Raw genomic sequence first — 23,303 nt, forward strand, 5'->3', positions numbered from 1 at the left:
TAAGAAAAGTCATAGATATTTGGATGAGGATAAAGTGTGTCAGACTGGTGAAGTTGATAAAAACTCTATACAAATAATAAGAATTGTATACTTTCTGTTTTCTTAAGTAATTTATTTCTAAGTAAGCTTACTGAAGCTATTTGTGTTTTAAAAGATGAGCTGGGGAGTATTGGTATGCTGTAAAGTGTGAGTACTGGGTATCATTTACGGACGTGACGATGTGTGAGGAATGAGCAGAGCACCCCAACTGAAGTTAATAAAAGGCACTTACTTTTTTTTTTTTTTTTTTTTTTGGTGACAGTAGAATGAACAAACCCTTTTAGAGCAGTAAGAATCTGGCAACATGAGGCCTGAGGAGTAGCTCTTCTGGCCTGTTTTCCTTGGAGATGGATCACTGTAGCCCTGATTTGTCTGAAGCTGCCTGGGAAGGGAACAAACTAGAAAACAGAAAGGGAAAAGAGAGAGGTCAATGATGGCCACAGAGAAATCTAGGCAATACAGCTCAGTTTGGACAGGTTACTTGCTCTGGTAACAGAAAAGAAAGTTTTACAGGCTATGAATAAAACAGGTGTGGTGAGATAAATTTGTCTGGCTGCCAGGCACCCACCCAGCTGCTCTTGCACTCCCCATGGTCAAGATGGGGGGAGGAAATAAGAAAAGCTTGTGAGTCAAGATAAGGACAGGGAGATTAGTCATGGTTGCCATTTATTGTCACAGGCCAAACAGACTCAGCTTGGGAATGATTAATTTACTGTCAACGAGAAACACACTTTTCTCCCAGCCTGCTGGGAAACATGCTGCTGTGCAGGCTTGTCTTCACAGGCTGCCGGTCATGCCAGGAGCCTGGTCCAGCATGGGTCTGCATGGGCTGCAGCTTCCTTCAGGGCACATCCACCTCCTCTGGCATGGTGTTCACATACGGCAGTGTGGGTATCTGCTCTCCTGTGGTCCTCCATGGGCTGGGAGGAGCCAACCAGCTTCACAATAGTTATCACCAGGGGCTTCAGGGGAATCTCTGGTAGATGTTGCCTGGACCACCACCTCCCCCTCCTTTTTTGACATTTGTGTCTGCAGGGGTGTTTTTCTACACTTTTTCATCACTCCTCCCTCTAATGTTCTGCTGCACAATCTTTTTTTACTCTTTCTTAAATACACTTTCCCAGAGGTGCCACCTTCTTGGCTGCTGGGGTTAGCTGTGCCCTTTGGTGGGTCCACTGAAGCCAACTGGAACTGTCTGTGTCCAGCACAGGGCACCTCCAGCCCCTCCTCACAGAGGCTGCCCCTGCAGCCCCCACCCCGGCAACAAAACCTTGCCATGTAAAGCTATTTTAACAGGATTGCACCAGAAAGACACCTGAATTATCTCGATTTATTTTCTTAAAGCAAGCAATCTGCAAGGCTTGAATAGTGTGTTACTGCTTGGGTGAGAGTGCGGGAGGCCTGTGAGGTCAGGCTGATGCTGAGCTGGGAGAAGCTCACACATAGAGCCTGTACAGGGCTGCAGGAACAGGAAAGCCTTGTGTCTCCTGCGCACACCCCGAGTGAGCCAGAGAGGCCACAGTCAAAGGGCAAGATTTTCTGTGTTCTCAGAGGAGACTAAAAATGAAAGTGTTGCTGGAAAGAAATAAAGAAATCTGAGGGGATAATAAAACAAGTGACCGAATAATAAAAAAAGAGTACTCACTGTTTCTAGAAGGTCCTGAGAAATCGGAAAAAATGTCAGAGACAAAAGCTGTCACTGCCCCTCAGTCTTTCAGTGTCACGACTGCTCAGTGGTATGTGGAGATCTCGGCACTTCCTCTGCTTTCTGAATGAATATTTTGCCGAGAACCCCAACAAGGAACCAAAAGTAACTTTGTGCTTTTTGGAGGGAGTTTCATTTTGTTATTTTGTTCTTTGTGTGTGTTTTTGTGTTTTTTTAAGCATTCATTGCGAGCAAATTGTTAGTAGAAGTTACACAAAGTTGTTATGGGAATAAATGTTGTAATGTAATGAAGTACTTGCTCTATGCACATAGATTTCATCTTCGAGTAGGTGATGCTGTGCATAGGTGTATTGGCAGTTTTGTTTAGGAGCCACTAGCTGCGTTAGCTACTCCTGATCCTAGTACATTCATACTTATTTCTTCACCTTCCATTGAAGCTTTTTAATTTATTTCTTGTCAGATGTGAATATTAAAATGATAGAAGTCCCACCTATAAGGTCCTTTTGTGCTGCCAGCACGTTCAGTCAACTTGCAAATACCCTGTCTGCCAAAATGGAATACTGATCTCTGCCTACTTTGGTTGAATACACTGGTGTCCACTGTGGCATTTGGAATCTTAAGGCCGTGCATCATGGGTACCTTCTTCTCTCTATTACTGCAAAAGGCTATTCAAAAGAAGTGATGTCACACAATGAAGGACAAATTTCTGAAGACAATTGCTCCTGCTTCCACAGGCATTCATTATTAGTTCAAGCTAAATATATTTAGAAAACAACATTCTAAAAAGCCTTATCAAAAGGGCTTGTGCAGAAAGGCGATGCATTCTTACTTCTTAAATACAGATTCCTTTTCAACCTATCCTGTTTTGTGGTTTTTTTCTATATAGATAGATTTTAAAACTTTCAGTCAGACTTCGGTGATTTCTGTTCCTCCTAATTATCAATGCTGACTTAAGAATTTCCCATGTTGTCATATTCAGATAGTTCTCCCCTCCATAATATTTTCCAGGTTACACCTGAATAACTGATGTTGGGTCACGTGCTGAGAAACAAATTAGCAAACTGGCTTTCCAAAAATATTTTCAAGAGGGGTTTTGGTCTGTTTTTGATGATGTTGTTTTGGGTTTTTTAACAAGTATTTAAATCTATTATTCTGACACAACTAAGATGACAATGCAGCAGGTGAGGAAATAGCAGGGAATAGAGGAAGGAATTAAGAATGTCATAAGCCAGCGCCTGAAACATTCATAATCTAAAACGACTGGCAATTCTTAAGGAAGGTTGTTCCCCTTTGATTTCACTAGGAAGTGGAAGTCAATTATCTTTGGCTTCAGGTCTGGATTGCTGATCAAGGTCAGAGTGTACATTGCTGCTCTGTAACATGATCTACAGATTTTTAGTTGCCATAAAGGTGCCAACTTCAGGAATCGTGTGAGTGTATTTGTATAGTGACTGTAACAGAGCTTCCCTTTTGCTCACAGCACTGTATACCTCCTTTCTCCCAGAAATGGGACTGAGGAGAAGAGAGGAAAAAGAAAAATTAAACAGACAAACTGACAAACTGGCCTCATAATCAGTGAGGTACTGCAAAATACGTTACTTTTCTGCTACTGGCAAACATCTGATTCTAATGGCAAAAAATTGCAGTGACCCATATGTATCTGCAGATGAACAGCATTCAGTCTTCTAGCTTGGATTATTTGTCACCATTTAAACTTGGTATTTATTCTCAGTAACTGCCAAGCAAATATTGTGGATTTCTGTAAACAGAGCAAAGGACTGTTTCTAGAACCTAGACACAGATTTTTTGGCAGTCTGCGGAACTATCCCTATCTTCCTCTGGGATGTATAATTCAATTAGTTTGTGTAATGCTCACTAATAAATCATCCTATATACACCCAGCTGGAGAGCTTATAGGAAAATAAGTTGTTTTCTTACAATTCCCCATTGATATCTGAATTTACATTCTGTCAAAGCAACTGTAGTACCTGCAGGAAATCTGAGTGCCCTTGGATAGCCTTAAAGAATTAAACCTTCTAAAGTTACAGGAGTGTGAGAGTAAATTTAAAATACTGGATTTAGCTAGACTGTTTTAGTGGCAGCAGCAAAATAAAACTCCTTTGGGATACAGGCAAAAACTAGGTTTCTGTGCTCAAGGGCAAAACCACATTTTTGGCACTGGCAATTGCACTAAATAAACTCTCCTGTAATTCTGGAGAAACATTCATTTGCTGCTACTTTGCATGGTCTGAATTTGATGATTTCACATTAGCTTTATCGGAGGTAATTGTTAGGTGAACACATAAGCATTTCTACATGTTTTTATTTGCAATATTATGCAGTAATTGGTAATAAGAAAGCATTTATCAGGAAGTACCGATAAAAGGCTTGTGTGCGTTGGTTAATATAAGCGATTTTTTATTCTGTCCAAAATTGTCTTACTAATGTGGCTTTTTTCACTGCAATAGGCCCTACTATAAAAACTTAAAAGGAATAATAGTATAAACTGTGGCTCAAAAATATGGTTCAGAATTTTAATAAAAGAACCACGAGTGAGAAGCACATACTTATGGCTGTAAGACTGCTTATAAAAAAATATACTTGCATTTCTTCAAGACTGATTAGTAAGAACAAGCATAGTTTCAAGAGTGAATATGAATTGTTAACAAAGGATCTCTGTATAAACAAAAATGCACCAAATTAGAGACTGTTGTTTATCAGACAATAAAAAAAAAGTCCAAGACACTTTTTCTAATGTCCTTATTCATTCTCTTGCACTTGCTGTTGAAATGAGTAAGTAACACGTTTTAAGCTGTGTAGCCCATGTATTATTATTTCTCTCCTCAGGAATGTGAATCTGCTCCCTGCATTAATGGAGGTTCTTGTCAAGACGCAGTGAATGCATTTGTGTGTACTTGCCTGAGTGGGTACACTGGAAGGTTTTGTGAAGTTGATGTTGATGTTTGCAGTGAGCCTACGCTTAACTCAGTTCTCTGTTACAATGGAGGTGTATGCATTGATGGACCTGGAAGATCTTTTCATTGCAGGTTAGTGTGAATACTGTCGTATAACTACTTTAGTTAATACACATTGATTTGCTAAGATTTCAGGGCCGTGTTGTTGATAATGTGCAGTATGTGAACTCAGTTGGATTTGATGCTCAATCTAGTGCTCAAAACTATTGTTGCCTTAAACCGTTTACTGTTTAACTTCAGGACTTTTTATCTGGAAACTTACCTTCTAGTGCTTTTCAGAATTATATGTGGAAACTTCTAACGTAAACTGACCCTAAAAAGTTTAAAATCATTATGTTTATGGATATGCATGTATTCTTGTGTTGTGTACTCAAACAGAACATTAATAGGCAATCAAATTTAGATGACAGTTTTTACAATATGTGTGTACAGACATATCTCCAAAGAAATTTCCTGTGATCCATCATCATCATCATCATTTTCTGACTGTTTAAAACTTCTGACTAAATACCTGTGGTATTATAGCTTATTTACTTGTAATGTAGTGAAACTCTTAAAATTAAGCTATCTTACACATTGTACACATTGTGCTCTACTACATCTAATAAACATATCAACTCACAATTATTATCTAAGTCCCTATTTGATTGCTACATTTGTAGAATTACTAAATACTAAGAGAATATTTTATAAGCATACTTAAGAATGAATAATATTTAAGAATGTCTTCCCTATACAGTCCTGTGTTAAATATCTAGATTGTAATTGATGGCCAAAATTGAAGCTCAAGCATAATAATTTTGCTTAACGAAACCCACCTGCTAATCTTAAGGCAAGAATGGTCATTCTTAGTTGTGTGTAATGATTCAATAGCTTTATAATGTATTATAAGAAGTGAAACTAATTTCATTTCTTACAAAATGAAGATTAAGAAACAAATGTATTACTTCCAATCTGTGGCTCAGTTTCCACCTGTTGATCCTTTGTGTCCTTCTGTTAATAGTTAGGAAATTTCATTACTGAACAGTATTAAGAAGGCAAACATCCCATGGACATCCAGGAAATACTGTTGTAATTTAAGCAAACGTTTGCATTGATTGCTGGCATTGTTTTCCAGAATCTGAAATGATCGTCATATGTGATCAGTTTCTCTCCTGCAACTAAATGGTGAAGTTACAATAACTCTTGAGGCATACAAACATGTTAACACATAAAATCTCCAAATGAGATACAATAATTAGACTCATGATCACAGAAACACAGAATATTTTGAGTTTGGAAGGGACCTTTAAAGATCATCTACTCCAACGCTGTGCCATGGGCCAGGGACATCTTTCACTGGATTATGTGCTCAAACCACCATCCAGCCGCGCCTTGAACACTTCCAGGGATGGGGTATCCATAACTTCCTGGGCAACCTGCTCCAGTGTCTCACCACTCTCACAGTAAAGAATTTCTTCCTAAAATCTAATGTAAATCTACACTCTTTCAGTTTAAAAACATTGCCCTTTGTCTTGTCACTACAAGCCCTGGTAAAAAGTCTTTCTCCTTCTTTCTTATAAGCCACCTTTATATATTGAAAGGCCACTATAAGGTCTTCCCAGAGCCCTCTCTTCTCCAGGCTAATCACCCCCAACTCTCTCAGCCTTTCCTCATAGGAGAGGTGTTCCAGTCCTGTGACCGTACTCAGTACCCTTTCCTGGACCTGGCTTCACTGGTTCATGCCTTTCTTGTGCTGGGGACCTTAGATCTGGATGCAGTACTCCAGGTGGATTATCACAAGAGCAGAGTAGAAGGGGAGAATCACTCCTTGACCTTTGACCTGCTGTGGCCACACTTCTTGTTATGCATCCCAGGAAACAATTGACTTCCTGGGCTGCGAAAGCACATTTTCGGCTCACATCATGCTTTTTTATCTACCAATATCCCCAAGTCTTTTTCTCCTCAGGGCTGCTTCCAATCCCTTCGTCCGCAGCCTGTATTGATACCAAGGGTTTCTCCAAGCCAGGTGCAGGACCTTCCACTTGGCCTTGTTGAACTTAATGAGATTTGCATGGACCCACTCTGAGCCTGCTGGGGTGCCTCTGGATGATATCCCTTCTCTCAAGCAAATCAGCTGCAGCACTCAGCTTGGTATGACCTGCAAACTTGCTGAGGGTGCACTCATCCCACTATCTGTGTCAGTGATGAAGATATGAAAGAGTATTGGTCCCATGAGAGCTCAAATACATTACGGTTTAGATTAAACCTTTCATTGAATGCTAAAATAATTCACATTATCTTACTTCTGCAGTGGGCTGCTACCTGCACAAAGACTGTTTCTGTGGCTCACATGTTTGGTAATTTGTTTAGGCCCTGTTGTTTGATCAGCAGTCTGAAAAATCCATTTTTCTGCATTATCCACTTCTTCTTTCCCAGCTCGTGTTCACTCTAGCCTCCTTTTTTCAAGTTTTAGGTGCTGCAGCATCCTTTCTTTTTTCACAAATTAATCTTCTGAATTAAATTAAATTACTTTCCCCCTTCTTCTCCTCGGGAACTTATTCCAAACATTGTGAGGGTAGCTACCTTGCACTTGCTTCTGATTCCAGCATTGGCCATCAGGAGGAGCTGTTGATGGAATCAGTGTCAGGAAAATTGCAAACAGTTAAAATCAGGATTTTTAGTGTTGCCAAGATCACAAAGGTTTCCATGAGTCATGTAAGACTACAGTAAAGCAAGCTGATGTCGGATATAGTTGTGATCCTGCAAAAAGAAGTGCCATATTTGAAACAAATTTCTTCTGAGGGTGTCCAGGGAAAGGACTTTTTTTCAGCTGATTACCTCTTTTACATTGAAGTGCTTCAAAAGACAGACATAACTCCCTTTCTTACCCTTCAGCAGCTGTTTCCATTCCAAATAATGTGTACAAGTGCAAGTAAGAAACATAAAAAGATCATGAAGTTGTATTTACTCCTGTACTGTGAACATTATGATGTGAACCCTACTCCTCTACCATTCCCTCCACTTGCTTTAAGCAGTCTGAACAAAACTCATGTACAGACTGGAGAATAGGACTGGTATGGAGGAAGAAAAAGCAGAATAACTGAAGAATAAGGAAGGGAAAAATAGCTCCTACTATAGCAAAATGCCACAAACATCAAAAACAATAAGGAGTTTTAATGCCTGTTGCACACTTGCTGTGGAATGGGTAGGAGGAAAGACAAAAATCCAGTACCGTTTGGAGTGTTCTTGTTTTAGGGATCTGGCGTAGGATGTTTGAATTATTGTGGTGGTAAAACTGGAAATAGCAAGTAACAAAAAGTGTCCAGTAATGGGTGTCAGGCTTGCTTAACTGTGGGCAGCACTGCCAGCTTCAGCTATGATGTGTGTGATATTTTACCCAGTAGTATAGTGGATGGTTTAACTTTTCTTGAATTATGTGTGAATCAATTACATGAACAACCCTACAGGCTTCTTCCTGAAATTAGTATGAAAAATACCCTTTGGGATAGCCCTTGAATTGTGCGTTATCTGCGGTACCTTTCTGTCTTCAAACCCTTGGTTTAAAATTAAAACAACTCATTGGAAATGAGAGGGGTGCTGGGAGTTGTAATTCAGTTCTATCCTGGGCAGACTGCCACAGGAATCAGGGCTTCAGGAAACAGATTACTATCTGAAAGATTGCCCACCTACCTTCCTTTGTATTTCAGTCGTCTTAATTGAAGTAACTGGCTGCTGCAACAACAAACACTATATAAATTAGCAAATTATTAATAAAGCTATCATTGGGCTCAGGGGGACTTTCAAAAGACCGTTCAACCCAACCTACATATGGTTGATACAGTGAGTATGTAATAGGAATTCTGAAGCCCTTTCATAGTATTTTCCAAGTATTTTGAGGAAGATAAACTGGTCCACATAAAACGCTCAGATTTTTTTCTTTCTATTTGATCCACAGTTGGTTCATTGTCACTTTTGCATCTCTTGGTCCCAGACCATTCAGCATGTTTGTCTTGGGATTTAAAAAAAAAATGAAATAAAAAGATAATTTTAAAAATCCTTTCCTCCCCGATCAGGCTTGTATTGAACCTTTTTCAAACGTACATTTCAGGTACTTCCTGCTGATTAGGTTCAGAAGTCATACTATGTTGAGAGGGATTATCTGTGCAGTACTTTCAGTCTGATCAGGCGAAAACAATGTCAATAATCTGATGACAGGCCTTGACTTAGATTAAGTTATTGAATATTATAGCTTCATTGTATTTTTTCAGCACATGATAGCATATCTGGGTTTTAAAATGTTTTTGTTAGAGAAAACAGAGGTAATTTTGGTGTTATTTTGTCTGTCATTATCTACTCCAAGTAATCTTTTTTTTCAGAATTTAAATGCATTTAGTGGTATAAGATAATGTTGTTGGTTTTGGAAATGTGTAGGGTCACAGGAAAGTTTAATCCTATCCTTGATTCATGAAGGGAGACTGGTGCTTTTTAAATCTGCTTTTTTGATTATATTTGACTACATTATTTGGTTGAGAACTGAAGCTTGTTTCGGAGCACCTTCCAGAGATTAGTTTATACTCACAAGACAATTCCATGGGCTTGATTTTTGTATTCCAAGGGCAGGTAAGAGTGTTTTATCTACAGAGTACCTGATTAACAGAATGCCTGGGGTTTTCTTCTAGCTCATGATACTTCAGTAAGAAAGAATTCTAAAATAAGAATCTGCTGTTCTACATTTCCTTCAAATAATGTGTGGTTATTTTAAAATGTTTATTATGATATCTACCACTTCTTCTTACTTGTGACTCTGAACGGATTGTAATTAATGCAGTAAGTAGTGAAAGGCTGGATACTGCGCTTCATAATCCCACATGTACATGAGAAGAGGTCGAAGGGCCTTTGACTCATATTTTACTAAGAATTCACTAGCATTTCTAAAATAATATAACCTAAATAATTACTTGAATACTAAGTTAAAGGGCCAAACAATGTTATCAAAAGCAATCATAGTAGTACATGTACACATCAGCTAGTATCCTTGGAACATCTTGTTGAAATGTTTAAAATATACCACTTTTGGACATCTTCAAGTAGTAGAAATTATGCTGAAAAAAAACATGAAATCCATGTAATTTAGTCTCACTTTCATAAGAATAAAGGACTAGAATTATGATGGAGTATATCATATTAAATTGAATTCAAGTATCAATGAAAAGATATCCACAAAACCTCTAAGCAACTGAGAATTTTTGCTTCCTTGGGATTCTTCATGTGCCATTTGGCACTCAGAAAGCCTTTTGCTTATATATTTTCATTATTTAACACTTTTCTTGCCACAGTTGGAGTGCATGTAGAACATATAATTAAAAACAAGTCACTCCTACAATCTTGTTCTTGTGCTGCTCTAGGAACAGCTGGTAAAAATAAACTAAGATCAGTACATTCATATTCTGATATTTGGCTGCTAAGGAAGCAAAGTTTAGATTTTAAAATATCTTGTTCCCAGTTCCCTTCTATTTTAATTTGCTTGGTGTGTGTGAGCAAGTTGTTCCACTAGAGCCACCAGCACTCGTAATTAGGTAGGGCCTCTGCAGGAACCCAGGAAAATGATTAAAACAATTTGAGAGTGGAGGTGCTTTAGGAGCAGAAAACTGGACTTGGAATGTAGCTCTGGCATGCAGACTGCACATTAGAAACTATAAAGTAGAATGGTTTGTCTTCAAGCATGTATAAGGTAAGCGATATATTGGCAGCATGAAGCAGGTGGTTATGGGGGGAACACAGAGGTGCGGTCTTGTAGGGCAGCCTAGGCAACTGTCTCCAAAAAAGCTGCTATTTAATTCTGTCATGTTATGCAAAAGGAGCTGATCTGTATGATTTTGAAGAATCAAAGTTGTTTAGGGTTTGATAAGTGACAGTCATGTATTTAAATTGCAAGCTATTGCAGATTACAAGTCAAACAAAATATAGTTTGTTCTTGAAGAAATGCCACTTAACATGGGTGCAGCCATATTTTTGGGCTTTTTAATTTAATTTGGTTCCATAAGAAATTGTCCTTAGCAAATTGTAATAATCTAGTGTGAAGCTGACAAATGCATCAATTTCTGTGATGATGGAGTCCACCTTGAAAAAATAAGGTGGAAATTTGGCTAGCATCAATGGTAGAAAATGCTATGAATGCTTCCAGCTGTTGCTGCCAAGAATATATATTGCATTATCGTTTTCCCTGTGACTTCCTAGTCAATTAGATGACAAAACAAAACGTGATGCCACCATATATAAGAAACTGTCTTTTTGAAATGTCATTTATTAATACTGTAGTGTACATTCAGTCATTCATCCCAAAGGAAACAGAACTATTCTTTGAAGCAGTTCAAGTCAACTGTACCTCCAGGCAATACTCAAAAGGTTTGGTATTTCAACAGGCTTAAAGAGTGGAGTATTTGCACAGCTATGTACCCCCATCAACCCAAAGAATGATTTAATGGTAGAGCATTCTCTTTTGAGAATCACTCAGGTCTTATGTGCCAAGTAACAGAAAACACATGCTTTTGTTGAAGATTCTTAACTGAAAAGCTTAATTTCATTAGCTGTTCACAGACCACTTGCAAGGTCTCACCAAAGTTACAGAGTACACATTACACGGAACTATGTATCTAAATTTCTCAGAGCACTGAGATAAATGTAAGGAGGTAATTTTATCTTACAATAACGAGTGACTCTAATTCGCTGTAATTTCAGAATCTCTTAAAACAAGCAAGTTACAAAACAGTAAGTTCTCACTTTCATATGTGCTATGAAAATGTATTCAGTGCTCTCTCTATCTCCTCTGTGTGAAAAGAGATGCCCCTCCATTTATATGTAGAAAAACGCACTGGTTCTGCATAACTTGCTGATTTCATAATTTACTGCTTAGTTGATTACATTTGGTGAAGCATGAACATTTTAGGGTTTATACTGTGCGTACGTAGGTTACATGAAAATACAAGAACGGATGTACAGGTTAGAGCCATCTAACCCTGTATGCCATTTCCAACAGCAGCCATAAGTGGATTTCCAGGAAACAATATGAAAAGTGCATGCATAGTATTTGTCCTCCAGTACTGTCTCACGCTCCCTCAAACAAGGGTGTTCTGAGCATGTTGTGGTTTGTTCAGTGGAGATCAGTGAGTCTCAGAGTACTTACACACTCTTCCCTTTAACCTATATAAACTTCTCTGAGGAGGGGGCTTTGACTAGGCTGTCTGCAGAGGTCCCTGCCAGCATCAGCTGTTCTGTGACTACCCTTGAGCAGGCAGACCCACAGGTCTAGCCTATTGCATGAAAAAATGCCTCCCTTAAGCACTGTTCCTGCTAGCTTTATTTCATGTTCCCTAATACTGCTGTGGAAAAGGAGAATGAGAAGCTGATTCCAAGCCTTCCTTTGCTTGCTTTTGTGGGCTGCTGCCATATTGGCCCACGCTCCTTCCTTTCCAGGCTAAAGATTTCTGGCTTTCCCAGTCCTTCCTCCTTCAAAAGCCATCCCAAACTTCTGGTCATTCTTGTTGCCCTTTTCCAGTGCTTTTTATTTTGTCTTTCCTGACATGAGGGGACAAGAAATACACACAGTATCCAAGTTATGGGCCACTCTGTGATTTATACAGTGGCATAATGTTTTCTTTCTCTTCTGATCCTCCCGTAATAACAACAAACAGAATTTCATTGATGCTGGGAGGAGAGGAAACACAGGTGTTTCAGTTTTATTAAGTTGGCTGATCACTGAACCATGGAGAATAATTAGATAACGGTGGCATACTAATATGTTCCTATATCACTCCATGTATAATAGTTTATCTATAAATATACATATATGCATGATTTTTTAATTACATTGCACTTCTTTATTTGTCAGAATCCCATTCTTCCTGTTAGAGAAGTAAGAATAGGTTGTTCTGTTAATGACAATTTCTAACCATTTATTCCATTTTATAATGACAAATGCTTTTCTCCGTGTGAAAAATACCAACTGTAATACTATCAAAAGAAATAGTATAATATAAACGCATATGATGTCCTGTATTTTTCTTACTTTCTGGATATATAGTAATTTTTTTAATTATATGTGTTACAAGCTTATAAGGGAAAAAAGAACAAGTACATAATAGTCTTTATTTGCTACATGGTAATATACAGTAAATTAATTTAAACTGCATATGCTGTAACTCTTAACATATCTCTACACTTTCAACCAAGAACTGTGATCATAAAAATGCTAATATGTAGTTTAAAAAAGTAGTTCTCCAAGTTAATTATAATTCTGAACCACTTTATAAATATTTTTTAGAGATCTTTTTGAGAAAAAGCTTTGGTACTTATAGATTGCATACTCTCTAATAAGTTTTGATTAATATATTCCTTATTAGTCCCTTGGTTCTTCAGATTGGATCAAATTGATGTGTTGTTCTCTTTATATGATATTGCATGACTGGTAAAGGAGCATATCCTAGCTGTAAAGAGGCAACACATCCATTTTAGAGGGGTTTCTCCTATACTAGCAAATTTACCAGAAAGTCAAGATCACAAATATGGAATGAGTATTTGAAAAAAACAAATAATGTATCTAAAGATGTTTAATGTATGCAATATGCCTGATGGAACAGCTGTGTCCCCTAGCGCTTCTGGGCAAAAGTAGAGAAAAGTTATTATTCTGTCATTCAATTGGATATCTACATTGATACTCAAATATCATATCAAATAATTTTGAACACCTACAGAGGCATTTTGCCATTTAAATATCAATGTAGAAATAGGAAACATTGAAAATGGTAAGTGGCTGTAAAAGAAGAGCATGAAGTAAGGCAAGGCATAACAAGAAATGCATCCCAAACATGGCTACTTTTTTCTTTTTCTAATAGATGCATATTCTGTCTTGTCACATTTTTCTTTAGTGATATTTACAACGGTAGTACTGCATCTAGTGAAAATTACCCACTCTCCTTACCATTTTAAAGTTCTAAAATTCAACAGTAAAGTGCAATCTGCTATAGAATTAGCATTGTCTACAAAAATACAGACAACAGTGTCTGGAAATGAGGCACTAAAAACTAGTAGGAAAAAAACACACCCAAAAGCAAAACACAAATCTAGTACAAATCACCCAGCTGCCCAGTCTCAGAATAAAACATTTTAAAGCTCATATCTGAATGGCTATTGCCAATTGTTATATTCTGGTTTTTTAAGCAAACGTTTTAAAAATTCATTGCCTGAAAAGACACAGGATGCCTCTACCCTATGTATGTATTGTTTTGGGGTTTTGTTTTTCTAGCCAAGTTGTTTTCTGACTTCATGAAACAGAAGCCAAACGAGAATACCTACTGGGAATCACGTTCACATCCCCATTATACAAGATGCAGTGACTGAACAGTTGGGAATGTGTCTGTAACAGAAAATTTCTTCTAGCCACGCACAGAGAATATTTAATTCAATGTTACCCAAAACATGCATGCCCAAATAAAATCCAGCACCTGGAATAAGATTTAAAATTTCACAGTGCTTTAAAGTGTAATGTGCTGCTTATTTATTCAGAATTCCATATGGAATACCAAAGCATACCACACAAGTGATTCAAACATGCATCACCTTTGATATTTTTGCTGTTACTGTCTTCAAAACTCTGTGATTTTTTTTTTATTTTTTCCTTTTTTTCTTTCTAAAAAAGTGGTGCTTGTAGGCATGGTGTAGTGGTGGGCTTGGCAGTCCTGGATTAACGGTTGGACTTGATGATCTTAAAGGTCTTTTCCAACCTGAATGATTCTATGATAAAATATTATGAGTGCATTGTATACAAACAGCACACATTGCTAACAGTGACTTTGCCTTTTTATAGTGATTGTTGACAAAACCAGCAATAAATCTATCATAGATGTTAAATAATTTTAAAAAGATTTCTCTATTTGGTTGTATTAAATTAACAAGTCATATAATGTGGTAGTTGAGACTGTTTAATATGTTATTGTTTAAAATCCTTTCTTTATGGTTTTGCAGAGTTCCAGCCTACTGGCATTTTGCAAACATAAGAAATGTTACTAACTTGTATCTTGAGTGACAATCCACAAGTTAAAAAAAAAGGGCTATGTTTCATTTGAAAACTTCTAGCTCAGGCAGGAAGACATAGTTTCCTAGAAATGCTTGAAGGTATTTTTTGAATAATTAAATGGATGTGCTCAATTTTTTACAGTACAAAATAGTCACAGGAAGTATAAAAAACCAAGGGGAAATATTATTTCTTTCTTTAAAATAAATGTAGAAGTATTAGCATTTCAGCTTGTCTATATAAGAAAGGCTTTTTCAAAACTGCATTCACTTGTCCATAAACTTTGGTCAAACAGAGAATTTGAAGGACAGTATCTTTCAAGTCATTGTATGAAACAACAGAATTTCCACACGGTTTGTTTGATTGTTTGATTGATAGTGTTTAAAGGGCATTTATTGGAAAAGTTGCAGTGTAGCTTATGGCTGTTTGATGTTGTTATACCCTGCATGTAAAAAGTGAGGAAACAAAGTAGGTCTCAAAAAAATGAGACTTCACTGTAACTATTTTTAGCACAAACTGTTTCATGCTGTCATTCAGATGTACAGATTGTTACTTTTTAGAGAATGGCATGAGAAAGAGCAAGGGCAGGGAAAGGGAAAAGAAAGGGAAAGGAAGGCATTATTCAGGTAAATGGTCATTTGTGAAGCCCATAATAATTTTTTTTTTTTTCATCTAAGTTCAGCATTGAAAATAGGCATTTCAGAATTAGTCTCCAGGGGAGCCATACAATTTCTGACAAGTGCATGTGTGTGCCAGTATGCATGAATGCGGTTAGTTGCTACCTTTGAATTTGACTCTGTATTTACAAATAAGCAAACATAAGTAAATCTTACAGAGTAATAGTGCCAGGAAGATTTTTTTTTTACCATAACAACCTTCTGTAATTTCAACTACTAGTTATATTTACTCATATTTAAAAATGTATATAAAGTATTCTCTTCTATGCCTGAATGAGGCGTACAGTGTAATATATTAGAATTTCTCTAAAGTGTCATGAACTGTGTATATTAATGCAAATAGAATTAAATATTCTTTTGGTACATGGTTTTACCTTAAATACTTCATTATTTTCTGAAGGTTTCACGTTGAAATTCTAAATTTCAGTTGTGTAGGATATAGCTAAAGAATGAAAACTCCACTAAGTTTTCATTCATCTGCATTGGAGAATTGGTGCTTTTTCCTAGGAGCTAATCCCAGTGGGATAACTTTTTCCCTTCACAAGCTACTGCAGTGTAGTACCAGGTAATGACTGCCATGGTCCCATAAACAGACTTTTTTTTTTTTCCAACTGTGTACACTTGATTTACTTCATATAGAAGTAACCTTATCTTAGAAAGTACTAATGCTAGAAACAAGTCAAATAAATATTGTAAAATAATCTTCCTCACCTATTAAGCATTGCTGTAAAACTTTTGTTTGCATTTTTGGTGTAATTTTCAATAACTGTTTGTCTAATGTTGACACATAGTTCTTTGTTCTCATTATTAATGTTAGAGAATTGAGGCAGAGAAAATGGAACATAGGAACTGCTGTTTAATGTCAGACCTCAGCTTTGTCTTGTCCTCTGTCTGGCCTTGCACTGTAACCAGACTTCAGAGGCATGCCTGAAGAACTCAGCAGAAAGACATCTTTTTTTTCCCCACCTCTTCATCTACTACCACATGTAGATCTCAGCTTAATTGGTCAGAGGCAATGATTGCCCTGAAACATATGTTTAAGATCCTTCCCAAAGGTTGTTTTTAAACACTTTTTTCATTAAATGTGTGTACTTCAGTATTCCATAACATTTCCAAGCCCTTCCAAGCTTTCCTTCACATGTCTACCATTAAAAATTGCTCATCTGTCAAAAATATGATCTGTAATAGTGTTGTTTAAGTCATGTATATTGCTGTATATTTCTCCATTTTTTGATTTCTTCCAGAACCCAGTTTTCCTAAAACAAGTATTTGTCATTCTGGTAAGCGGCTCCTGAGACACTGTTTCCTGCAAGATTGTAGGTGCTCTGAAAAAGCGGACCTCTGAAAGGTCCACTTCTGAAAATTTCTGCTTCCTGTTTTGTAAATAGTCACTGACATTTACTAGAAGAGTAAAATCTATTATTTGACTATATTTGATATTTTTTTTCATCAGCAGAGAGGTGCTTCCTATTTTTATCTCTTCCAGCTATTTAGTAATGTTTGATGGAAGGCTTAGAAAGGGTTAAGGACTTTTTTTATTTAAGTTTAAGCCAGTTTTCTGTCCCACTTTTACTTTTATACTAGTAACAACTTCATTTTCTGTTAATGTTTTGTAAAACTCAACAGTTTTCAATATCTGCAGCTGGCTAGATTCAGAAATTAAGATGGGACTCTAGGTACTACATTGGCAATGCAAACACTAAAGTCATCTTAGTATGGTAAACTTTTTAAAACCCAGGATGATAATGAAGCTTGTGCAATGCCTTAATTGTATCAGTTGAAGTAGCTTCTCTAGGGAGGTGGCATGCACTGGGGAAAAAGTGAGCAGCATCTGTTTTTCACTCCAGGTCTTGCCAGGTTTGGAAAACTGAATCAATTTTAACTGAAAAATTAAATTTATAGATTATTGATGTGCAGTCCCAACAATCTACAGGATTGTTTCCTGGAACTCTTTCCAATGGCATGTCTACCTGACATGATACATTAGACACTGTTTAGGATTTTTCTGGTACAAGCTGGCTCAATGATAAAATAAGAATTGGATGGTGTGGAAAATTAGACAGTGGTAGAAATTCAGTGTTCTATGAAAAGCAGTATCGTTTTGCAACTATTTTTCTTTTCACTTGTTTTGAAGAAGGGCAAATTTTCCATTTTTATTCATAATCTTAGCAACATGAATAGACTATCTCATACTGTCCCTGTGTGCTGAAAGATGAGCCAGCGGAGAAGATGACCAGCTTGGCTGAACGGAGGGTATTGGCTGGAACTAAGGAAAAAAAAAAAAAGAGTATTTACGACCCTTGGAAGAAGGGGCAGGCAACTCTGGAGGACTACAATGATGTCATGAGGTTATGCAGGGAGAAAATTGGAAGGGCCAAAGCCTAACTAGAACTGAAGCTGGCTACTGCCATAAAAAAAGCAATAAAAAATGTTTCTATAAAGACATGAAGTTGCTGCAAGGCAGCTCTTCCAGAAGCACGCACTTAGTCTTGATGTCTCCTTGTCCACCTTTTGAGTCTTCTCCAGGCTGCCTCCAACAGCTAGCATGCATAACATTACAGACCTTGTAGACCCTAGAAAGGTTTCATTTCCCACAGGGTAAGACTGAGTTGGATCACCATTAAGAATCTGTAGGTGTTTTGTGTGGATGGAGTGGTAACATCAGTAACATTAACTTTAGCAGTTCAGGCCCAAACAGCCACACCTACAGTGGACTGCCAATCAGTAGGAGAGATCAGATAATAGCACCGTACCACCTTAGCTGATTACTGCTGTAATTGTTACACAACCAAACTGAGAGAAATGGAATAGGCTACGTAGTGTTTTAGTGGTCCCCAATTTATATTCTTCTCACTGAACTTGTTGTTTAATTAGAGCTGTGTGAATAGAGTACAATATACCAAGCATAAGTAGCTAAATTACCATTTGCTGCTGCTATGTCTTCTCTTTTTCCTCTTTTTCTGATGTACAGTACAGAAACAAAAGGCCTAAAAGTAAAAAAAAACCCAATGCTTTCTAATTTTGAGGGCTTTTGGGGTAGTAAGTTGAGTGTGTGACTGACTGATATAGAACAATAGCCACCTTTGGGGACAGGATCTAAATACCTTTCCAGGTTGTATCCTCAGTAATGGAAGTTATGTCGAAGATGACAATACCCAGTTAAATCTGTTGTTCTGAGTATGATGCTGACAGTTCATTTGGTTTTGTTTCCTGTCTGTGGAAACTTTCTGAGAAACAATGACAGAATTTGCAGTGATTATACTATTTTTTCACTTTGTTTTGAGGGAGAAGCTTGAGTGTTTCTACCTGGAAAAAAAAGTCAATTTAACGACATAGGCAGACTTCTTTGTTGCCTCATTGTAGCAGGTGTGCAAAATTAGAAACTGAAGTAAAAAAAAGACAAGCCCAGACCACTAATAAGATAAGTGTGTTAAGGGATGCTTCCAGTATGAGTCCTTTCAGAGGCCTGAAGCAGCATGTGTTGCACGTTGCTGAGATTATTCGGAAATTGAGAGCAAAGCTGAATGCATGACCTGTTTTCAAATGAGAGTGAATGCTGCTCCTGGTAGCTCAGCATGATATTTTCTTTACACTCAGAGCCAACTGCTTCAAAACAATAAAGCAAATCCTCTCCAGGCCGCATCTGTCCTTCAAATAGGAGAGCAACAATAGCTGGCTGTGAGTGGAAGAATACTGCCTTTTCTTTTAGTATATAATTTCAGACATCTCCTTTTCTTATGATTCATACAGTAAAATCCTATTCCATGATGAAAACTAGCATCAGCAGTATTTATATATATATGTATTTATACACACATACATATATATGTATATACACTCTTTTATTATGAAATAAGATCTTATCTGGAGAAATAAAAAAAATCCAAATCCAAATTAACAGTACTAAATACTGCATATACTGAGTTTAAGATGCATACTTTAAATTATTATATTAAACTTTATCACTGTAAATAAAAAACCCAACAGAGTGCCTTTGCCTGCAAAAAAACCCCCAAACCTAGTTTCTGAAGCAAATGGTGACTAATGACTTCTGTATGTTGCTATGAATATGTGGGCACAAAACTTCAGATACAACAGGGTTTGATGTTCAGAAATTATGTCTGGTCTTTTCAATTCAGGGCTCCTGAATTTTACTTTTGAAAATGTAGGCACTGAAAATGTTACATTAAAAATAACACTGTAAACTGGATGCAGTGCAGATGTCAGTGGTTTTTGAATGTTGCTATTTACATGTAAAATAAATTTGAAATAGCATGACGTATATGTGGTATGAGAGAGGCTGTTAAATATTTAACATTTACCATATGAGCACATTAAATGTATTCAATATTTAGTTTTTAAACAATACCTAATTAATTTTAGAGATTGTAAATTTCTGTGGTAATTTTGTGTTTCCAGTTCAGATTGGCATTTTCCCTGAAGCAAAGTGGATCTGTGTGATTCTTTCAGAAGTCCCCATTAGTTTGACCTCATACCTTCCAAGCAATAAACTGAATAACGAAGGGGGAGGGGAAGAAAAAGCACCAATCAAGAGGACAGAGTCTCTTCAATATACTTTTTGAAGGCTTACAAGCGCTGATCACTCATATTATTGTAAATGGTATCAGAGTGAATTTCAGCCAACATAAGATTACTAAATACTGAGTACTTCTCAGGAAACATTTAGCATCTCAATGATTAGATCCATTCTGCACTCATGACCTTCCCAGTTTTCTGATTTGTTACCTTACCATTTACTACTTAGATGTTTCATTAACTTAGATCCTTTACTCACGGAGTTCTCTAGAGGCAGCTCTTAGAAGATATTAAGCATACGCCACACTCTGAACCTTACTCTTGTTCAGACGCACCATAAACTGGAAGTGAAAGCGCAGTAATCAGTAAGACTATGGTACGTACAATGTACTGCTCTGTTTAAAATGTAGTAGGATCAGTCTTTTGAGACTTGCATGATAAATACAGACAAACCAAGCCTTGCAGACAAACCCAAACTTGTAAAAATAGTACAAAAATGCTGCAGGAAAAATGTCTCACAGCCATGGTCTGAGTTTGGAAGCTAGCAAAAGAAAGAGAAGCAGTATATCGGGATGGTGCTAGAATGCCATTTTTTCCCCCTGCACACAGGGAAGCATCCTGAATCCCGTGGGCCAGCCCTTTCCTAGGTGTGAAGTGCATCCTTTCACCTCCTTGGCTCAGGAATATAGCTGATACATTGTCAAAGCATCCACCTCCTTCCTGCTTAGCCCTTCCTCACTCATCATCATGGGGGTTAGAATAGCAGTTGGGAGGTGAATATTGCTCCCTTTCCCAGTCTGAGTGTACAGATGTGCAGGGAAGAAAGGAAGGGAGCTCCGTCCAACCTCATAGCCCTCTGCAGGAAAACACAGAACTGGAACTGTTGAGATAAGCAGATACAGTGGTATGGTCAGACTTTTCAACATTTACTTTTCTTAATATCACTAAGTGATAAAACATATTCTATTACATCCTTTCCATTCTCCCTCTGTTTTTCAGAAATGAACATTAAGTACAGTGTAATGTTTATTTTGATCTTGAAATTTTAATAAAATATTACCAGCAGCAAAAATAACCTTCATGAAGAAACTTTCTTATTTAATTCCCATTGCAATACGTCATAGAAAGTTCACTTATGTTTCAGTCACCTCTTTAAATATTTTAGTCACAAAGGAGCCGGCATTGTGCTCTTCAAAAAAACAGATAGCTGTACCTGAACTTCCTTATAGATGTAGAAGAGTGGACTCTGTGTATATATTCATATGTATATATGGTAAAGTCTTCACAGAAATCAAAATATCAGTTTAAACTGATACTTTTTTGTATTAAAGAGTATTCTTGCCTTCTTTCTTTCTGCTCTAACACACTTATTTGGAGTAGCCTTTGAAACTGAGCAAGAACAAAACTCTGTTGTCTTTTCTTGTCTTATGAAATACTGTATCATGGCTGAACTTCAGGAGTAGTGAGACCGCAGCAAGTTCACTAGGACACTCATGCCAATAAAGCCCTCTGCTGGAGGGATACCTACTTGCAAAACAAACCCTTCGCTATAATGAAACTGCCTTCTTGAATGACACAAGCCATAGCAGTACCAGGAATCTTCTTGATGAATTACGGCTATCCAGAGTTTTTTGTCCCCCTAGTTGTGGTGGATGGAAATGCGATTTTTCCCCCCCCATGTTCATTGCATCTATGCTAGCAAAACGTTTAAAGTTCAGCCTCAACCATTTTGAATTCCTCCTCAAGAAAAATGTTGACCATTTGACAAATTGATAACTGAACATGAACATTTTTAAGAGCTTACGCTGCTGCCAAAGTGACACCTGCAGCAGCAGCATACGCTGCATTGGGAGTGCTTGGGAGTTGCCAGAGCAATTTTACTAGCTGTGAGGAGGAGACGCCTGGCTCTAACCATCTGCAGACCTGGCACAGGCCGTGCAAGAGTTTCTTCGGAATGGAGGAAGTTATGACTGCAAGAGAGACGTCTGCAACAGTCACTGGGGTGTAGTCTGAGCAGTGCACCTCAGTGTCAAAATGAACTTTCTCCAGGTGCCACCTATTGTACCTAATATGTAAGTAAACATGCATAAATATATGCAGGTAATATGGAAGACTGGAGATTTAAGTCGTGCACCTGCATGGGGTGTATATCTGTGTGTATCTTTCCCTGTTGAACTGAATGCTCGGAAAGCTTATACAAAATATACTAAATGACAGTTGCATAGGTTACAAAGTCAAGGGTTAAAGTATAGAAAATGCCAAATCTGTCATTATGCAAATCATGTATATTCACAACAATAGTCTGTGTAGCCACATTATATTTTTAATAGTGCTTCATCTGCACTAAGTGTTTCAGATGTACATGAGGACAGATGAGGCTAATCAAGAAACTAAATCTGGCTGTTCTAGCAATTGAATTTGTATACAAATAGAAGAGCCTTTCTTTTCCTGCTTCACTCCATACTAACTTTTTCATTGAAAACTTTTTCTTGCAGATTTTGTTTTGTGGTTAACAAATGAAGCTTGGGTTTGTTTTGTTGTTTGTGTTGGTTTTTTTTGTAAGAAATAGTCTTACATCCTTTAAGAAGCTATAGCTTCTCCATTTGCATGTTTCACCTACTATTTTCACATGTATTACAGATTATTTTATACAACCATAGCATTATCCCATAGGACGAAATTCATAGGTAGGATGTATGATACAGATGTGAATGACACTCTGAAGTACAAATTCTGTCATAACATTAGACATGTGGCTGGCAGGATTTCAACAGATGGAATTAAATGATTAGCATAAAGAAATAGCTTTAACTACACAAGGTGGTGCAAAGCACAAATCCTGCTGTGTGATTAGTCCTTTATGTTTATTCATTCACATTTAAGTAGTTCCTTTCTGTGTGAAGTAGCCAGCAGTGCAGTAAGAACGTTCCCACTAGAATACGTACTTGTTACTGCACTATGGCATCTTCTGTGACAAGAATCATTACTAGCAATAGTGTGTAAAAAAAATTGAAGAAAATGGAAACAACAGAAAAAATATCAAATACTGAAGTATTGCTGAAATTTCCATATTTTCTTCAAAGCATACGGTCAATTTATTAAAAAATCACGTGAGATGATTTGCATTATCTATGTGAACTCACCTAGAGTTTTGTCCATCTTCATTTTATCTTTTATCCACTTCTAGAGATTCCGCAGTTCAAATTATGTACTTGGTTATCCCCATCTTTTTGATGCTACTATCTAGCATTGCTTTCAGGACTCTCAGCAACACTTTAACTGCCCTCTGTTTTAATTTACATGGTGAACAAGTAAACCTGGAACCACAAAACTTAAGTATTGCTTCAGTATCCGGTAGT

General features: G+C 37.3%; 1 protein-coding gene across 5 annotated transcripts in view; it reads left to right on the plus strand.

Annotated features, from left to right (window-relative positions):
- EYS (eyes shut homolog) overlaps positions 1-23,303 on the plus strand; it is a 1,034,174-nt gene that overhangs the window by 559,319 nt on the left and 451,552 nt on the right. For all 5 annotated transcript variants that reach the window (XM_080388797.1, XM_080388796.1, XM_080388798.1 and 2 more), the window contains one exon: positions 4,553-4,752. In XM_080388797.1, coding sequence (XP_080244923.1) covers positions 4,553-4,752 — 200 coding nt within the window. The remainder of the gene's footprint in view (positions 1-4,552; positions 4,753-23,303) is intronic.

The sequence above is a fragment of the Falco punctatus genome (assembly GCF_963210335.1).
Source record: "Falco punctatus genome assembly, chromosome: 5".
NCBI classification, from domain to species: domain Eukaryota; kingdom Metazoa; phylum Chordata; class Aves; order Falconiformes; family Falconidae; genus Falco; species Falco punctatus.